We start from the raw sequence: 20,400 nt of genomic DNA, 5'->3' as shown, positions 1-20,400 counted from the left end.
CTGTTGTGATGTGTGGAGTGTGTGAAACAGACATGAAGTCAGTCCTTTGGTGGAAATGCTATCATGCTGGCAAGTGTGGGAATAGGGTTGGGAAATTTGGAAGCGGACTCTCTTATACAGTGATGTAGCATTGTTTTTAATCCTTTAGCATCCTTTAGTACTTGCCTATAATCTGTAAAGTGAATTGTGTGATATTGTCTTTTTTGCTTTTCAATGTACACTAATGGATGCAAACATTATGCTGAATGTATAAGATAGAACAGAGACGTATAGCAAGACATGTAAGGTAATTACTGTTGGTTATTACTGTTGGTTGGTGTAATTGTAACCTTGGACTGTGTGTAAATAACAGTAATGTAATTTGTGTGCAAGGAAGAGATTAAAAGAACCATGTCTAGTATCATAGTTTCATTCCAATGTGTTCATTATTTATGTTTCATAGTATTGCCATTTACTATTATTGCCTCTGTTATCAACATCATATCATGAAGCTTTACACAAGGGCTTTTGATTAAACAAACGAGACACATTGTTCCCTTAGCTCTTAGCGCCAACAAGAAGTATTTGGCTGATAATGCAAACGTTGCCCCTGCGTCTCCTGACACACACAGGTACCAAGTAACCAGGTCCTCCTCTCCACTTTAGAAAGAGTAGACAGACAGAGTCAGACATACAGGATGTGTGTATGCCTCATAATCTATACCTAAACTACAAAGGACGAATAGTAGTGCTTGTGAAAAAATGATGGCTATTGAAGCTGGAAGTGCTGAGCAGACCCAGGTTCATGGATCTAAAGAGATAACTGAAAGACCAAAATGGGACAATAAGGTTCAATATCTGCTTACTTGCATCGGTTTCGCAGTGGGACTTGGTAACGTGTGGAGATTTCCATATTTGTGTCAAATCTATGGTGGAGGTAAGAGCATTTCAGTAACAGTGTGTTTTCTAATGTTAACACAAACACCGTATTTGGACAGCAAACAGTAGTGTAGCAACAATCAGGTTTTCTACTTGGAAGATTAATCATCGTCCGTTATCCAATGGCTATCTCTTTATAAAATGAGAAATGATCAAAAAGTAAACTGCATAGCACAGAAAACAACACATGTAATGCAAGATAGAGTACGCTTATTATGAATTATTCATGATTCTTTGATGATTTGAATATTTTTTGAGGATCTATCATTTAGAGAATGTTTTTTATTATTTATAAATAATGAACAATTACAAAGAATATGGATAATTAATTGAAATACAAAAAAAATGATGTATGATGTGTAATATTCTACATTAGAAGATAAACCTAATGAATAGGGTTTGTTTGTTTTGCTAAGTATTTGAATTAATATTTACCTTATTTCTCATGTTTTTAATCAACTCTTTATAGAAGTCAATGTAAATAATCATGTATTAAATATATGTTAATATAAAATCTAAAAGTTTCCATCCATATACATTTTAAAAGCTTTATAAGCTATCCAAATGATTTCTTGACAGTGAATCTATTGTGTTTTTGCTCTGAGAATTGATTCAGATCATTGTCTGCATGTTTGTTTTTCCACTGAATGTGAACCTAGTATGATGTCTGACCAGGGGGTTATTACAGGTTGCTTGCACTTCATCAGTGACAGAGAGAGGGAAAACACTCTACAGTGGTTGCGTCATCTTATCATACTGTCTTTGTTTCATAATTTATTTCTATTCTCCAAATCTATGATTGATCTACTTTAAACAATTCCTAATCTATAGTTCACTATTATGCAAAACAGATACTTCATTTATAAATGGGGCAAAATATCTCCACCAGTCCACAGTGGTACACAAAATCAAGATTAGTCAAGTAAAAGTCAGTTGAGAGAAGGGGAGGGAAAATAGTTTTGTGAAGCAGGAAATTCTGTTGCCTTGGCTCCGCTTTTTTGCTGGCCTACAGCTTGATATGAGAGAGTGTGATAAAGTTCTGATTGTTGATAATAAAATGCCCAATGAACATAAATTGAATGACCTTCAACCATATATGCAACACCTATACGTGCCTATAAGTGAAGTCGATTGCTTACTGATTAACCGTACTGTAAGAACTGCAAGAACTTTAACTATTATTATCACTGGCAACTTTGTTTTATTCCAAGGGGCTTTCCTGATTCCTTATCTCATTGCCTTGGTGTTTGAGGGCCTTCCTCTGCTGCACATGGAACTGGCCATTGGGCAAAGGCTCCGCATGGGAAGCATTGGAGTGTGGAATTCAATCTCCCCGTATCTAGGAGGCCTAGGTGAGAAGGTTTGCATTCAGTTAAGCAATATGCCAAAAAGGGGAATCGACAGTACCTACCTAGTGTCATCATTATGTCTGATTAACCTGAGATCACTGACATGCCATCCATACTATAAATTAATTTTGGTGGACCATGACAATGTGTACACAGGTGTGGCTTCCTTGCTAGTATCCTTCCTGGTCGGCCTGTTCTACAACACTATCCTGGCCTGGGTCCTCTGGTACTTCTTCCACTCTTTTCAAAATCCACTTCCCTGGAGGGACTGTCCGGTTAACTTAAACCTTACTGGTAATTTCTCTGTTCATAATACAAATAAACATGCTTACAAATAATTTAAATAATAGATAGCAACCTATTTCTCAAGGTATGAACATCTCTTTGTTTGATGCAGGTTATGTGAGCGAATGTGAAAAGAGCACATCAGTGAACTATTTTTGGTATCGTAAAACACTGAACATAACACCAAACATTGAGACCAGTGGGTCCTTACAATGGTGGCTGGTGTTGTGTCTGGCTACTGCTTGGTGTCTTGTGTACATCTGCTTCATACGTGGCATTGAGACCATTGGAAAGGTAATTCAGCTGTTTGAAGCTATGGTAAAAATGATCCTAATCTTTATATCTACCTTCAACAATCCCTACATAAATGTGCCCACATATTAGCAATTCATGGCAAAAATGTAACACCCCAGTTTTTAACACAAAAGCTTTATATCAGCTAAATGACACATTCATGAATACAAACTTAATCTTAAAGCTGCACTCGGCAAGATTTTTATGTAAAAAGCACCCGTCCTATCAGCCTAAATCACAAGCTGGGGCTGCAACAGAGAGGAATGTCCCATCCCTCTTGTTGTTGGAACGATTTAGGCATTCATGAATTAGGCATTATGAATGTGTTCTAAATCAGAGTTCATGTAAAGTGTTACGAAACTTTTAAAAAAAGAAAAGGAAGCAAATACAATGCATGTCTTAGGAGTGACTCTGAAATGTTTCACCAGGCAATTTATGTGACAGCCACCTTTCCGTATCTCGTATTGACGATCTTCTTAGTCAGAGCCTTGACTCTGTCTGGGGCAACCGATGGCCTAGTTTACCTTTTCACTCCAAATGTAAGTTTGTAATTTGAATTTCTTATTTACACAATTTCAAGAATTTAATGAATAAAATCTGATATCTAACTAAACTTAATATGTTAATTACAGTGGGAAACCCTGAAGAATCCTAAAGTGTGGTTGGATGCTGCCACTCAAATTTTTTTCTCTTTGTCTTTGGCCTTTGGGGGACTTATTGCTTTTTCCAGCTATAATCCTCAGAAGTAAGAACATTTTGAACACAATAACTTTTCATTCATGAAAAAAAACAAAAAACAGTACAGTACAGTACAAAATAAATACATAATTTCATTTTTGCAGGAACAATTGTGAAAGAGATGCCTTGATAGTTGGTCTTGTCAACAGTTTTACATCGATATATGCTTCAATTCCTATTTTTGCCATTCTTGGATTTAAAGCAAATACAAACTACAATGACTGCCGAAATAGGTATGTACCACTCAGATGATTATGGTCTGCCATAGTATATCCAGCTTGTCTTGCTATATTATTATTAGTAGTAGTAGCAGTAGTAGTAGTAGTAGCAGTAGTAGTATTAACTGACTAATTTGATCTCTTCTCAATTTTACAGAAATATATTGACACTGACAAATGCATTTAACATTGGAAATGAAAATATAACTCTTGAAAACTACGATGATTGGTTAGGCTATCTCAATATGACTGATCCCTCAGAGGTTGAAAGCCTCCATCTAAAGATCTGCGATCTACAGACTTTCCTGGACCAGGTATAATATATTTTTTTTTCATTTAAATCAAGTGCTTGATGAAGTTTTGTGAAGTTGTATATGAAACAGCATTTCACATCCTACCTACAGAGCGCCTCTGGAACAGGACTGGCCTTCATTGTGTTCACTGAGGCTGTGATAAATATGCCGGGCTCCCAGGTATGGGCAGTGCTCTTCTTTGTCATGCTCTTCAGCCTGGGACTGTCCTCAATGTTCGGGAATCTGGAGGGGGTCCTCACTCCTCTGCTAGACCTGCATATGGTGCCATCCTGGATGCCTAAGGAGATGTTCACAGGTAAACAGACAGACCTGATGCATCACCTAATATAATATTCTCATTGTAATCAAAGCCTTTGGGGCATTACATTGACTAAGACCGATTTGCTAAGGGTTCCATTTGAAGTAAATTCTGCAAAAATCTGCTAAGTAAATTCATTATAACAAGTAACAATGTTAGAAATTCAGCTTTCATAATTGCGATGTAATATTCTCTCCCCTTTCACTCACAGGGTTGATGTGTCTCACCTCCTTCGTTGTGGCCCTGATCTTCACTCTGGGCTCTGGGAACTACTGGCTGGAGATTTTCAACAGCTACGTGGGATCCCTGCCTCTGCTCATCATAGCTTTCTTTGAGATGATCGGTGTGGTGTACATCTATGGAATAAATAGGTGATATTTCAATTCATTTCATCAACAAAACTGTAATATTATGAACTAAATGTCGCTGATTTGTTGGAGTGTATCCATGTGCCCACAGGTTTAATGATGACATTGAGTGGATGACGGGTCGGAGGCCCAGCATCTACTGGCAGGCCACTTGGCGGTTCATCAGCCCTTTCATGCTTCTGGTGGTTTTTTTGGCATATGTTGTGATTGAGGCTGAAAATCGACCCACATATAATGCCTGGAACCCAGATTATGTAAGGCAGATTTCCTCAGTTCTTCCACAACAGTACTGTGTAAAGTTTGTTAAATCTAACAGAATTTTTTAAAACCACTGTACGTATTTCCACTCCATCACCCCTACAGGTGGACTTCCCCCTTGCTGAAGTTCTGCACTATCCTCGATGGGTGTTTGCTATCTGTGTGCTCCTATCTGCCCTTCCTGTTGTCTCCATCCCCCTTGTGGCTCTGTACAAATTCATGGGCTTCCTGAAGAAGCGCATCATGAACAGGCACAATCAAAACCCATATGAAAATGAATGCAATCACGGAGACTTGTAAATGAAAACTTTCATCCGTTTCATCAGATTGGGGGTCAGTAGTTGTGGACTAATGATTCATGTGAGAGATTTTGTGTAAGTTGCAATATGATTTCATGACTTACCGTGTACGTTTGAAAAGAGACAATTTTTGATTGATTCTCTTCATGTTTGTATATCATTTGTATGACATGGCATTGCAAGCCTTTATGTACATTACATTTGTAATTGTTGTCATTGTCACTCTAGTACAGTATATTGACAGTAGCAGCTCTAATTTCAGATCCATTTTGTCTTCTTTTACATCAAAGTGTATTTTTATTGGTGAAAGAAATGCAAATAGGCCAGATCAAATCAATGAGAATATTCCTGAGAAAAATATTAACAACAGAATACCAAAGGCTAGAACTGAATAATAGGCTTGTGCTAATATTTGATTAAAGGAAGATAACTGTTAATTTCCTGTGTTGATGTTTTGAATGAGTACACACTCAAAATAATGGATTGCCTTTCCTGAATGGTTTGCGATAAGCGTATTATTAATTCTTTAGACAAATATATTGATTTTCAGTAGAAACATGGACAAAGATGCAACAGTGATGTAAGCAATGCTGCATTAGTTGATATTTATAGTGTAAAATATTGTGTAAACATCATCGCTCATTGGTTAAGATTATGTATCATCCTGTAAATCACAGTAACTTCTACCAAGTGAATAGCTCTATTCTGTTATCTGTTACTCTTCTTACCCATCTCCTGTTACCTGCAGATGGGTAAGAAGATGAGTGAAGTAGTGTTGCATGATAGTGTTCTTTATCCAACATTTTGCAAGCTTCATGTGTTTTTTTTTGCATGTAATTGCAAGAGGGTGTGTGTTTGTGGCTGTATGAGTAATGAGGACTACGCTTATGTCCATGTGTGGGTGCATGCACGTGCATGTGTTCACTGACCATGCGCATATGTGTATTTTGAGTCATACGAGTTACACAGTTGTCCTTTTTGTAGTGTGGGTGGACAGTGATATTGTCCTCTCAGTGTCACGTGCTTTGGAATATGCTGGCTGCCTTTGTTGTCCCTCTGCCTGTTCTGCTTTTCTGGCACTTTCATACAATGGTGCACTTTAACACTGTGATGTTATCAAGCCTTTCAAACTACTACAGCTTGAATTCCAGCTCTCAGGAAAGACTAGCATCCCAAAGTAGGATACATGGCAAAAGATACACCATCGAGGAACAACAGCAAGGATTGAGTGCAACACCAGAACAAAGGTGATGAGTGACCCTGCTTTGACTTTCGATTGAGTGCTTTAATTTAATTCAGGTTATATTCTGATTGCATTTATAAAGCCATGTGAGGCATCACGCTAAAGCTATTTTTACTACTGTCATATTTGAATGTCATGAATATGTTTGACATGCTTTTTCTGTTTTACTTTTAAATCACATGTAATTGTGAAGCAATGTCACCTATTGACCCATGGGAGCAATCATATATGTATCATCATTTGAAAAGCAAATTATGATTGATAGATCTGCAAGTATAGTAGACTACAAGTAATGTAGACTACTTCAAATTGATATAATGTAGCACAGACACTACCCTCTAAAAGAGGTCATAGTATTCCCAAAGGGCATGGTGTTCAAACTTTTCCTGCTGAAAAATGCATGCTTGGTGAAATAACAAGTTTATTTCATTAAATACTAAAATATCTATAGCCACATGTTGCTTTTTGGTGGTGTTGTCTTCTAGAATGGCCTCCTTGTATGTGAATGAAGAAATGACCAGTAATCCTGTAAGTGGTCAACACAATCCTGTAGTTGTAAACAACAACAGTACCAAAGAGGAAGGCACTAAACCTTCATTCAAAACATCCAAGTGATGTTGTAAAACCTTTGAGCTATAACATTAACACACCGTATTATCAAAAAGGTGGGACAAGTTCAGTAGTTTTTTGACCTATGACCCTACAATAGGCAATGTCCCTGCGAGCAGATGCCTCACGGTGTGGCGGGGTGGTGGTCGAGTTTGAGTCTGAAGACATCAGGGACGCTAGAGCCAAAATGGCTCGGAGTATACCAGGTGAACTCAACTCTGATTAAAATACAGTGGAGTGCTAGCTTATGGATTGTTTGCTTATCAGAATAATTTTCATCTGTCTCCTCCTAAGGGTCGGCTCTCTTCTACCTCAAAGGTCCAAAGTTTCTGATCTATGTCAGTGGCGCATTGTCAATGTGGGTAAGAATAATTTCTTGAAATTACTGGAGTAATAGATAAGACATCAAAACTTCCATAACTGCAAGGTAGTCCACTTAAATTGTATGACAGCATTCAAGAAGTGCCTTGCAAAACAACAGATAATACTGTACTGTAATACTGTGTCAAACAGGGTGACCGCATGTGGCACTTTGCAATCTCTGTGTTCCTGATTGAGCTGTATGGTCGTAACCTGCTGCTGACTGCAGTGTTTGGATTGGTTGTGGCTGGGTCAGTGCTCCTCCTTGGGGCTCTGATTGGAGACTGGGTTGATCGCAATCCCAGGAATAAGGGTAGGCACCAACAATTTCATTTCCATTTGAAAGTCTTGACGTATATCAGTGGTCTCAAACCATGTGCCATAGAGGGCCAAGAGTATGCAGGTTTTCATTCCAACCGAAGACTACACCATGTGATTTTACTGATTAGTTCCTCTTCTTTGGTTGAAGTTGTGCCAATCAGTGAAATCACCTGGTGTAGTCTTTGGTTGGTACAAAACCTGTATACTCTCAGCCCTCCATGGCACATCGTTTTGAGACCCCTGACGTATATCATGGGTGATATACAGTAGATCAGTGGTTCTCAATCCTGATCCTCGGGGCCCGGAGAACTGCTGGTGGTTAATTGCATTCACATTGCATCTCAGGTGTAAATCAGTCCCTGATTAGATGGCTTGAATCAAAACCAGCAGGACTCTGGACCACAAGGATTGAGATCCCCTGATATGGTTCACAGTCTAGGACTATTCTCATATTTTACATGTCGCTGCTCTGTTTGGAGAGTTTGAAATTGTTTTTGTTTTTTTGTCCCCTATTTTAGTTGCACATGCATCACTATTCATTCAGAACATCTCAGTGACAGTGTGTAGCATTGTGCTCATGTTGGTGTTCTCATATAAGCAGTGGATTGAACAGATCTGGGATGGATGGCTTACTGTGAGTAGACAGTGCATATTTGCCTAGTAATTGCATCTGTTATCATTTGATACCATGTCGATCTGCAAAACCATTTACCCACCATGATTACTACACAGAGGAGTTATTGCTGCTGTTGTTCCCACTGTCCTGTGTCCCTGTTGTCTCTGCTGCTGAGCCTCTGGCTACTCTGTGCTGTCATGTGTAGTAACATGTTGCATCACAAAACTTACACAAGGTGGTTTGTTATACGGTGGTGATCGTCCTGGCAGATGTGGCAAACCTTGCAAGCACAGCACTGACCATTGCCATTCAGAGGGATTGGATTGTGGTTATCACAGGCTACAACCGTGGTCACCTTGCTGGTGAGACAATTCACTCTGTTGCTGCACTCACTGGTTTGTTTCCTATTTTTGTCATGTGTTTCTGTCACTGTCTGCATGTTCTTGATTTACTGGAACTGTTGCAGAATATATCATACTGATGTCAGGTATTGGTCCATTTATGACATGCTCTTGTTAATAATAATTTATTAGAATACAGCAGAATACAGTACAACATTAACCACTGTGTCTTTGATCCTGACAAAAGGAATGAATGCGACCATGAGGCGGATTGATCAGGTGACTAATATCCTGGCCCCACTAGCAGTGGGACAGGTCATGACCCTGGCCTCCAATGTAGTCGGCTGTGGCTTCATCCTGGGATGGAACCTTGTGTCTCTCATAGTGGAGTTCATCTTCCTGTCACGGGTGTACCGCATTGTCCCTGCTCTCTCAGTCAAACCACCAGTGGAGGAGGTGGATCAGGTCTATCTGCAGAGCAGGGAAAGGACAAGGTCACAAGGTATAGACTGATCACAGTATGGGGTGTTGTGCCAGTGTGTGGTTGTGAATAATTATACTAGATATAGGCTATTAAACGCACTTTGTATAGCCTGTTGACAAGTTGTTGTTTTTTTATAAAAAAAACTTTGTGGCTTTACAGTCACATTCCCCACAAAACATTTATTTAAATAAGTAAAATAAAACATCATAAGAGAGATAAAGGAAAGGGTAAAACTACTGTAAACATAAATAATTAAAACATTACATGCTGATTTTGTCTATGTTTCTCTGGCGGATTGTGATCAGTGAGTTATTGATGATAGATAACCTACTAAGACCAACTGTATTTAATAATCCTTTTGTTGCATTTTTGAGATAAAGTCTTTTCCTCTAGGACCAAAACAGGATAAAACAGGATAACACTGCAGAAGTTTCAGAAAAACTGCTCAGTCCCAGACAGAGTATGTTCACGCCAAACATGTTTGGAGCAGTTCAATTGAACTCTGGAGCATTTAGCCTACTCCTTCAGTTTAGTTTGTTTGGCCAGGTGACAACAGTGCCATTCGAACTTGGGTATGCACCAAATATTCACACCGAGACCGCCTGAAAAGGCAAGGTTTGGTCGACTTCTGTGCAAACTCTGGTGCGATTCATTAGGTGTGAGAATGTAGCCCAGTTGTACCAACTACAGTAAACAACCCCAAAACATACCGTTTTATGAGTATTTTGTTTGTTGTTCAATGAACCAAACAAACCAAATATAAAAATGCAACAAAATGGTTTGGACCAAAGAAAAGGGACTGTAGGTGGGATTGCACCTTTAAAGACTTTTTTCAGAGTTGCTGAGTTTGGAGTGGTTGAATTGAACTCTGGAGTGTTTACCCCCTGTTCATTTGGGTAGGTGAGAACACCTAAATCGACCATGGAGTGCATCAAACACTGCATGGTCCACCTGAGAGAGGTAGTCTCGGAGCGCTTCCAAGTGAATGCAGCAGATCGCTTTAAGGGTGCGTTCACACCTACAGTTTGCATAAGTCCAAATTTTGCTTTGTTGCATTTTTGTATTTGGTTTGTTTAGGTTCACTGGTTCGTCCAAAGCGAACCAGGGCTTGTAAACCAAAGTGACACGGACTCTCAAGTAACTCGTTTATTGGACAGTTTTGGTAATCTGTCACCCCACAAAATTAGACATTTTGCCAGCCAGGGAGTGGGGAGAGTCAAAGCAAATCCAATTCCAGTCCATGTATCTTTAGCTCAGGAAAATTGTCTGTGCTTGTTGCCGTAATGTACCATCTCTGGTCTTCATACCAGGTAAGAACAAATGAAGAAAAAGGTGAATATAAGCATCAGCCCAGATTGCAGTTTGCCCTCAGTTAATTTTGTTATGCTAGGCTTTCCAAGCATGAGTAACTGCTGGTTATCTGATGTCAACATCCATATCCTTATACCTGTAAAACCATATGAAATAACGGTTGAACAACAAACATCATCATAAAATCATGTTTTGGGGTCGTTTCCTGCAGTTGGTATGATTAGGTTCCCAATCCTAATGAACTGCACCACAGTTTGCTTGGAAGAGGACCAAGACCTGCATTTTCAGGCAGTCTCATTGTTTGGTGTGCACCCAGGTTAAATGGCATTGTTCTCACCTGCTCAAACAAACCGAACTAAAGGAGTAAGCAATCCAGAGTTTGATTGAACCCCTCCAAACATGCTTGGTTTGAACACGCCATGTGGACTAAAACACTGTGCTTTGTGGGTCGACTGTGTAGTGATATGATGTCATCAACAGTACTGTATAGTACTGTTCTGTATCAACAGAACAGTACTATACATTTTTCATGTGCAGTTGTCAGAATGCATTATAAGCTGTAGCCTACCTCACTCGTCTTCCTTGTAAAGCAATTGTGAACAGGTTATGATAATGTTGCATCACTTCCAGCCATCTTCGCTGATATCGGCAGCATGTCTTCTTTGAAACGTATGTATCGATATATCATTTACCACCCGGAGCCGTGACAACGGTTCATATTCAGCGGTGTCCTCAAGAGTCAGAGATCAATGGCAGTGTCCAAAATTAACATTTTGGTTCAGCTGCCAAGGGCTGGTAAACTAAAAATCGATGACACACTGGTTCAGACTAAGCAAACAGACTATTTGGTGAGAGAGTGCCCTTAATCAGCCTTTGACCTCAGAACCTTTCACCCTATTCTGCAGAGCTCCAATGCTAAGGGAATGATGGTTCAAAAAATAGACCCTATCACACTGAAAAAGACATTGGCAATTCTTTTAAATAAGATCTGAAAAAAATGCTACTACTTCATCCCTAATTGTTCTCCATTAGGGCCTCCCAGAATGTCACAAGAAGCATTTGTTGCATTGTGATGCTGTAATTATTGTACAACTGACTACTACTGTGGGTTTCTTGAGTACTGTGGGTTTTTATAACATCTATGGGATACAGAATACTGAGCAGACATTGCATTGGAAGGATTAAAGTCATTATAGAGCAGACCGAAAAGATGACACTAGGCATGGGACGATATGAAAAAGATTATCCTGGCCAAAATAATTGCGATTCACGATATTATCCCGATAATCATCAAAATATCCTTAAAACTCTTAAAATGGCACTAAAACATACTGGAATCACTTTACCTTACACTTTAAGAAACAAATATTTTATTGCATCATAGGACACATATCTTTTTTTTGTGAACATCCTTTTTAGTGAAAAACAAACAAGGACAGATTCAGACTCTCGCCAACACCCAGCAGGTAATAACAATGAGAGAAAAAAATCCATTAATAAAAAGAATCTACCTATCAACCTGATATCCAAGCATTCACATGGTTCAATTAGTTATGTGTTGTAAATGTGGCATATGGCAATTCAAAATAAATCAGGAAATCAATAGGACTGTACGTTAGTGAGCTAGACAGCTTTTTCAAGTCACTCTTGAGGATATTCACGCTCATGTGAGGACATTCACAATTATCCCGATAATGGAAATTCACCAAGATAAAATTATCTTGAGATAAAATCTTATATCCTCCCATCCCTAGATGACACCTCTGATTAAGCTCCAGAATGTACATCAAAGGGTGTGAATCATTTAGCGTTGATAGCACTGACAGATGATATTCCTCTTCCTCATTAGGGGAAGGTAATGCTACAGAACCCCCAGCTCTAACAGAAGACAACTGCAACATGAGTCTGAACCTGAAAGAAATCACCAACCTGCCTCTGTGTTTCCGGAGGTTCCAGCGGCTGCTGAGCACCTGTAAAGATGGCTGGAGGGCCTACTATCGCCAGCCTGTCTTCCTGGCAGGCATGGGCCTGGCCTTCCTCTACACCACAGTGCTGGGCTTTGACTGCATTACTACTGGCTACGCTTATACTCAGGGCATAAGTGGCTCTCTCCTTAGTCTGCTGATGGGAGTGTCAGCTATCACAGGGCTGATGGGCACCGTGATGTTCACCAAACTGAGAAAGGCCTACGGCCTGGTTAACACAGGCATCATCTCAAGCTGCCTCCACCTGTGCTGCTTGCTGCTGTGTGTGTGCTCTGTGTTTGCCCCCGGCAGCCCCATGGATCTTAGCTTGCTGATGCCCTATATTAACACTAACTCCTCTTCTGAGGTTGGAGGTATGGCAAGCCAAAGGCAAAAACACACCTATCCTCTGAGGGTGGGCAGCAATCAGCCACTACTACCTGACCGCTCTTCCATCCACTGGACCAACAATACTGTTCTCTTTGACAATGTGCCCTCTGATTCAGTGCCAGAATCCTACATCTCCATTATCCTGCTGTTCTTGGGTGTCATCACAGCACGTATCGGTGAGTAGACAGACACCCAAAGCCGACTGGTTTCAACAGATTTCAGAATTGAAGCTATATATGGATCCACAGACACTATATTGATATTCAATGCATGGGAATAAGACAATTCCCTACTTTTTCAGTTTTTGTCTAAATGGATTGCTTCAAGAACTGTAAACTAAGAGCTTTAACTGTTGCCATAAAAACTATTTAATTATGGATGACCTACTCCTCTTTTTGTAGTGATTGCAACAGCTGCATAACCAGTCGTTATGACAGTTCTAACTGTATTAATAGCCCGATCAATTTTTGACCCCAATGATCTCTCTGCTGCATGTGTTTCAGGTCTGTGGTCCTTTGACCTGACAGTGACCCAGCTCCTGCAGGAGAATATCTGTGAGTCAGAGAGGGGTGTGGTCAATGGGGTGCAGAGCTCTATGAACTACCTGATGGATCTGCTCCACTTCATCATGGTCATCTCTGCTCCACAGCCACAGCACTTTGGCATCTTAGTCATCATCTCGGTCTTATTCATCACCACTGGACACACTATGTACTTCCTGTATGCACGCAAAGCCAAGAGAAAACACCGCCTTGACACGTAAGGAGCGGACACAGCCCATACATGCAGGCACGTGACCCTCACGTGCACAGACTCCACTCTGCACCTGTGAGATGAATGTCTCCCTCCTGTTCCTTCAGCAGTCTCATTGCTAAGCAACAATGCAACAGTCCACTCCCCATTTAGCCATTCATTTCAGCACAACACAGCAAGTGTCTGTCCCCACCTTGGTTGCTCTCTTCATGCATGGCTAGGTGCCGTGGTAGCAAACCAGAACTCAGGTGAACTAGAGTGGGAGACACCCTCTCCCTTCATGTACATAAGCTGATGTGGCCACAACAGATGCCGCGTTGGTACCTCCATGGGAGATGCAAGATGGGAGCTCTAATCTAAGATGCAGCAGGACACAAAGGTAACGCTGAAGCACCAGCACATGCCTTTTTGAACCCCATAGGATTTCATCAAACAAGCCTGTTATCTCACACAGCTTTTTAGATGGGAGGGTGGATGGATGGAGGGATTTTTCTAACCATCACACAGTAAAGAACTGGGTGTTGTGAAGAAAACTTAACAGTGATATTACATAAAAACAGAACAAGACAAGACAGTACTTTTACAAGTGGCATAGATGTTACTGATCCGTCCACTTGGAAATATTCCAGGATGTCCAAAAAGGAACGTAAAGGGAACTTGATGTGAGATTGTTTGATAAAGAAAATCATAAAGGCACCCCCCCTTTGATGGACAGAAGAGGAAGGATATAGCATTTTCTTCCCCTGGTTTGTTTCTCTGTGGATGAATCAAGCAAACATTTGCCTTACTTTCGAATTGTTAATATGCATGTATACCTGGTTTATGGATTAAAACATGAACATTTGTCTACACAGTAAAACTGCCAGCTCATATCAACCATACTCTTTACATACACTTCAATACTTTAATTGCTTGTGTACTTAAAATAGCTTCAAAATTGTAGGTACTTTCCTTCATATAGAAACAGTGTGGTATTAATAGTTTTATAGAAATCCAAAAGGAAAGCAATCTTCATTTTGTGCCATGTTTGAAATCAGTGATTGTATGCTGATAGCATATCTGTATGACTGCAATGATGGCAGTATTGTATTACACTTTGCTTCATATTGTTTTAGTTATGATAAGCTAAACATTACCTTACCTCAGCTAAGAACTAGAAAACTGTTGGAAAAGTGACTGGACATTTCTCTCAACTACTGTATGTTTTCATATCTCCTTTCTGTACAGTGAAAATACCATCAAAGTTTAAATTTTTGTCATGCAACCAGCACCACATCTCAATATATTTGTATAATTTTCCTGTTACGTTTCAGTATTGTGTGTTGTCCTCTTTCAGACTGATACTTACGAAAAGACAATAAAGATGAATGAAGATTATTTTCTGCCTTGAATTTACAGAATCATCAACAAATAATCTACAATAAATTCAAGATTTTAATCTCCACTGCTTTGGAATTGTACTTGTTATACATCCTGTGTCTAGGTCATCCGTACAGACTATAAAATGTCATTCATGCCACTGCAAATAACCAATCCATGTGTCCCTATTCAGTCACAGCCTATTACTTAAATAAAGCCACCAATTCAACCTTCATGAGTTAATGTTAAAATTGGAATCGTTCCCAGAAAACGGACAACCTTAATACTGCCTCCCTTGTGAACTTTGCATATTTAATGAATAAAATTTCCAGAATCCTTGACACCCAAAGGGGCATTAGAGATTCTGCTGACAAGCTCTTGGACCTTCCTAAACTTGCATTTCCACAGCTGGAGAGCATATACGATGCTGAGAGATATAGCAGCACAGATGGAGTTAGTCCCTTATTAATCATAAAGTAACTCTGCCTCTCACAAAGCTATGGTTTGTGGTAGAAAGAACTGTGGAGGAAAGGGGAGAGTGCAAGAAGAAGACAACAGCAAAGGTGAAGTTGAAAGAGGCTGACAATAGAATAAATTGAAGAGTTTAATATATCACTTGGTAAATGTGTGTAATTTACTTTTTGTCCAGCAGGGGTCAATGTCACATTGAACTGTCAAGAGAACACCACCATGCCAATATGGGAAAGCTTCAGGCCTTTGGGCATTATTACCCAGATGTAAAACCAATACTTCAGCAATCCTCAGATGTCCTGACTCAGAAGCTGTCAACACCATCCAAGAGGGATTATGACGCTTATGGCATGACTACCTTCCAGATGAGGTAAGAACATTCAGGACAAAATAATGGAAATACATATATGAGTATCAAGTAGGCTACATAATATGGAGTAGGGTAGCCCTTTGCCTTCAGAAGGGCTTCAATTCTTCTTGGAATACTGTCATACAAGTCCTGAACTGTGTGTACTGGGATATTGGACTGTTCTTCAAGAAGGAAAGCCTCCAATTCTCAAACAGGTGGAAATCTAGTCCACACTCTGCGCTCCAGACCTTCCCATAAAGTTCCAATGATGCTTAGATATGTTGATTAGGTGACAAGGACGGAGGACGGACAAGGACAAGGACGGATAAAGATCTAAGACAATGAATGAGATTATGAGAATGAATGGGAAGACCCAAGACTCACTGCACGACTGAGGCATCATGCACAGTCTATAGTACGACAGGTAGGGAAATTAACAGCTGTGCATCTTTGATCATGTACATCATGTACATTGATCATGTACAGCCCCCCAAAAAAAGTTTCAAAATCTCCTGAAAGCATCATCAAACTGTAAGGATGCTTGTTTTCATGAGAAGTTTGTTCTCTCCAAGACAACCTGGAAACATCAGTCTCCACATTCTTGAATTTGAGATTCACCTACAGATAACTAGACTAATACTGAAAGTAGGGCTATTTGGTTTTCAAAATAAAAGCACAAAATGTAAAATTAATGAATGAAATGGAAAAAAGGATTAAATAAGTATTTGATTGTACTTATCTTTACATTAAATATGGAGTGAACCTCTAGTTGTAAAATACAGTACATGCAAAAAGATTATATTATAGTACATTGTGTTAGAATACCTTATGGCCAGTGGTAAGCTAAATTCCAGGCTAAAAAAATTAACAGTGGATGACTACACACCCAAAAAACATACCACCATTTTAACCTATAGCACTGGTACAATTAGCTATATTAAGGCTAAAACTAAAAAGGCCCTGTTTTGCCATATATTTTCACAAAGACTCAAAACACGAAAATTATATCAGCTTCAACTTGGAACACTTATTTAATGAATCTGCAAAAGTTGCCCCATCACACCAGCTATGTGCCACTATGTCAACATGGTATAACCTGGAAATGTAGGGACTGCATTGTGCTATAAAAAAACACCATATTAATCCTTGAATAGTAAATAAAACAATTCAAACATTGAATGTGAATTTGCCATCAACCTGCCATGCTAGTTTCGCTGAATGTTACTGCAGACTATATCCAGTCTCTCACACTGCATCAATTTAAGAGGTTCTCTGCCTTCCATAAAGCCTGAGGAAAACCTGCAAATAGGTAAGCCACTGTACCATAGAGCACTGTACCTTGAAACATGGAAAGAAACTAGTCAATGTAGTAGCATGGATATGGGATTGATAACTAAATCTGTTTAGCCAAGAAGCTAAATGGAAGTCCATGAGCAATAGTGTTTTCCTCAAATGGTGTAGGCTAATTTACCCTTTTTCTAACTCAGGCAGCATCAAAGGGAAGGGCACGCTAGCTTAATTGTATGAAACCCAATTCTGTTAATGTTAACAAGTTGTAGGCCTGTAGCCATACGTCATTTTCTTCAACATAAGCAAAACATAATATTGAGCCACTAAATACAGAAAAAAAGACGTTTTTGAACTTAATATGAGAGGACTGCCTGGTTAGCTTAGCTTTTCGCCGAAGTTCTCCGTAACGTTACAGAGGTTAGCCGTGTGTTTTCACTCGGTTAAAAAGCACATAAATTCACACACACTTAACTATTCGGTACTTACCTGTACAGCAGGATAAAGTGCTTTCAGCATCTTAATATTACTCCAGGAATTGTAAGACACCGCAGCCACCAATTTTAACCTGTGCGCAAAGGCTCCGCCATGTCAAGTGTGAATACATTTTGCCAATGAAAATACCAATCTTCTCCTTCTTTAGTTTTGAGGCGGTTGGCGAAAATACGCATTCATGTCCGATAAACAAACGCTCGCGCACAAAAACAACAACAAACTCCACCGAGGTTAGAAAGTATTTTTTCAGTACCTTTGAGCTTTGACTTGCACTGATACTCTTTGCCAATGGAGTATGTGTTTGAGCCTCCTTGGAACTTTTTTAGTTGCCTTTTATTGAAAGCTCACATATAAAATAATTGATTAGATTTCTAACGTCAGTCGCCTGCGTTGCCGCCACATTTATTTGTGGTTAGTTACTTAAAATTTAAATGGGAAATAAGTAACCTGGAGTGCCCTTTACTGCCCCATAGCACAGAATGACCATAATATAGGCCTATCTGCATGGGGTTGAGTGTTGATCCAATGACTCAGCAATTAGCCTACTTTGCCAGGTGCTGATATTTCCCCCAAGAGCACCTGGCTTTCAAACTGTCCACTGACTACATTTCTTTCTCCACACATTTTTAACTGCTTGTGTGATGATGTTGACGCACAACAAGCAAGAAACTGGCATCTCAAGACATTTCAGCTACGAAGGCTCTAAAAACCTTTGTTCTCAAGCCAAAAATGAAAATGACAAAGCAGTATTTTGTCTTGCCTCTTCACTAGATATTTCTGTTTTGATTTCTAGTCTAATTAGCTAGCTTACTTTTCTGACTTTGTGTAAACTAAGCCACTGTAGCTCAAGGGGACAGGAGGGATGAGAGGTGTAGGGGTGAGACAGAGACTTGTGTAGAAGACAACTTGAGCTTGTTGCAATTTCTACTGGTCCTATAGAGGTATTATATTACTTAGTACTCCTTTCAAGTCCATTTTCACAAGGGGTTGCCATTATTTTGTTCAGCCTGCCCTTATAGCTGAGACACCCCCACACATGCCATACACACACTCACAACAAACACAAACATTCACACAGCTCCACACTCCATAGTAGATAGATTTATACATCATACAGGATATTATTGATGCAGAACAAATACATTCATCATTCTTACATTATAGGGTAATGTTATTGTTTCTGTTTATTTTGCCTTGCATTGCTTTTACGTACAACAAATGATCTACTTCTCTTCCAAATTGTACCTCAAATTAATTAGTTGTTTGGATACTGTTTTGGAAAGTGCATACTGTAACAAGCTAAATAGAGTGTCATCACTTCTGCCCTTTTCAGCAATGCTGCAGGCCGGCAGCATCTTACCTCCCCTGGTTGTCATGGTAGTCCCCTGGTTAAAGACAGCGGTATTAGAACAAGTCTGACTTTAGGCATTCTCACTTTGCAATTCATTTACTTGAGAAACTGGGTCAGTGGTAGCACATTAAAGCAAGAGCTGTCCTTGTAGCTTTGTCTCACAGAGGAACCTTCTCTAGGAAGGAGCGGGAAGGAAGACAGGGTTGTTTTTAGATATTCCATAGGCCAATTGTTTCTTTAAATAGTTCCCTTGCCATGATGAAGCTGTATTTTTTGTAGAAAAAGACAAGATACAGTAGTAGATTCACTATAATAATCAAAGCATCGATATGGTTAGATGAGTGTTTTCTCATCAGTCACCAAAATCCAATATTATGACAAGCCACAAAGGTCAGGATGGCTTTAAGTGTAACTGCTAGTTTTAGTATTTAACATGGTCATAAATTTGAAATTGATGAGAAATGCTACACTAGCTCATTTGCATATAATAGCTATAATGCACATGGAAGATATGGCCCACTATTTTCAAATCTTACGCAAATTTAATTTGCTGTACTGCTTACTCTTTCCTCTCATTACACCACTTTCATAATTCCCATGTTTTCACTGAAAATGTTTCATCCATTAACTTCTTTGACTTCTCACTCATACTGCGTGCCATCTTGCACCCCAGCAAACGTAACAAGGAGAATTATTCTCTTCTTCCAGGTGCTATTAAATCAATTTTCACGCCTAGATTAAACCAGTTCATCATTTCTTCTTCTACTATTAAGCCCAAACTGCCATTAGTAGTATGATTAGAAACTCCTGAGGACGTAAATATGAACACAGACATTGACACAACACCTTCCACACACACACACAAACACACATACATACACAACCTTTGACAACAAACATACAAACCGTTTACCAAGATCCCGCACCTATCCCGCACCTTTGTATATATACAAACCTCTTCTTCTTAGCCTAAATTTGAGATGTCTTCACAAACAGCCTTTGGGAGTTTGGTCAGCCTGGTACAGTGTTGTTGATGCCAGGGTTTTGGACCAATGAAGAGTTGAAGGATGAAATTAATTTGTTAAAGTCCTGGGGAAATAGGTGGATATCAACTTTTAAAGACAGATATTGTTTGTGGGGACATCCTCCCAGTCAATTATTATCTTCAAAGAACCAAAGAGCACAGTGGAACGGTGGAACTCAACCTCACATGAAAGAGACGCAGGCAGCACCTAGAGATGGGGACCTTTTCTCATTCGTCAGTTTGCTGTATCAGCAGTTTTGAACAGCGGCACAATTGAATGGCTTTGCTAGGACCCAGTCAAGCATCACACTGCTGACAGTGGGGAAAAAGATA

At 39.6% G+C, this 20,400-nt stretch overlaps 2 protein-coding genes across 2 annotated transcripts; both read left to right on the top strand.

Annotated features, from left to right (window-relative positions):
• The first annotated feature begins 744 nt into the window (after positions 1 to 744).
• Positions 745 to 5,340, top strand: LOC139641578 (sodium-dependent neutral amino acid transporter B(0)AT3-like). Its single transcript, XM_071516049.1, has 12 exons — positions 745 to 916; positions 2,130 to 2,270; positions 2,424 to 2,561; positions 2,665 to 2,846; positions 3,275 to 3,385; positions 3,479 to 3,591; positions 3,689 to 3,817; positions 3,960 to 4,116; positions 4,207 to 4,411; positions 4,626 to 4,785; positions 4,874 to 5,036; positions 5,146 to 5,340. Exons 1-12 carry the CDS (start codon positions 745 to 747, stop codon positions 5,338 to 5,340), a joined length of 1,866 nt encoding a protein of 621 aa, XP_071372150.1.
• Positions 5,341 to 7,294: 1,954 nt separating this feature from the next.
• LOC139641623 (ferroportin) lies at positions 7,295 to 13,741 on the top strand. The gene is made up of 8 exons (XM_071516117.1): positions 7,295 to 7,397; positions 7,486 to 7,553; positions 7,705 to 7,864; positions 8,391 to 8,506; positions 8,724 to 8,850; positions 9,077 to 9,331; positions 12,474 to 13,154; positions 13,482 to 13,741. Exons 1-8 carry the CDS (start codon positions 7,295 to 7,297, stop codon positions 13,739 to 13,741), a joined length of 1,770 nt encoding a protein of 589 aa, XP_071372218.1.
• Positions 13,742 to 20,400: the final 6,659 nt, after the last annotated feature.

The sequence above is a fragment of the Centroberyx affinis genome, unplaced genomic scaffold, assembly GCF_046629955.1.
Source record: "Centroberyx affinis isolate AG114_WGS23_722 - 3 ecotype Tasmania unplaced genomic scaffold, CSIRO-AGI_Caff_v1 ptg000392l_1, whole genome shotgun sequence".
Taxonomy (NCBI): domain Eukaryota; kingdom Metazoa; phylum Chordata; class Actinopteri; order Beryciformes; family Berycidae; genus Centroberyx; species Centroberyx affinis.
The sequence above is the reverse complement of the archived record's forward strand: the minus strand, read 5'-3'. Positions and strand labels throughout refer to the sequence as shown.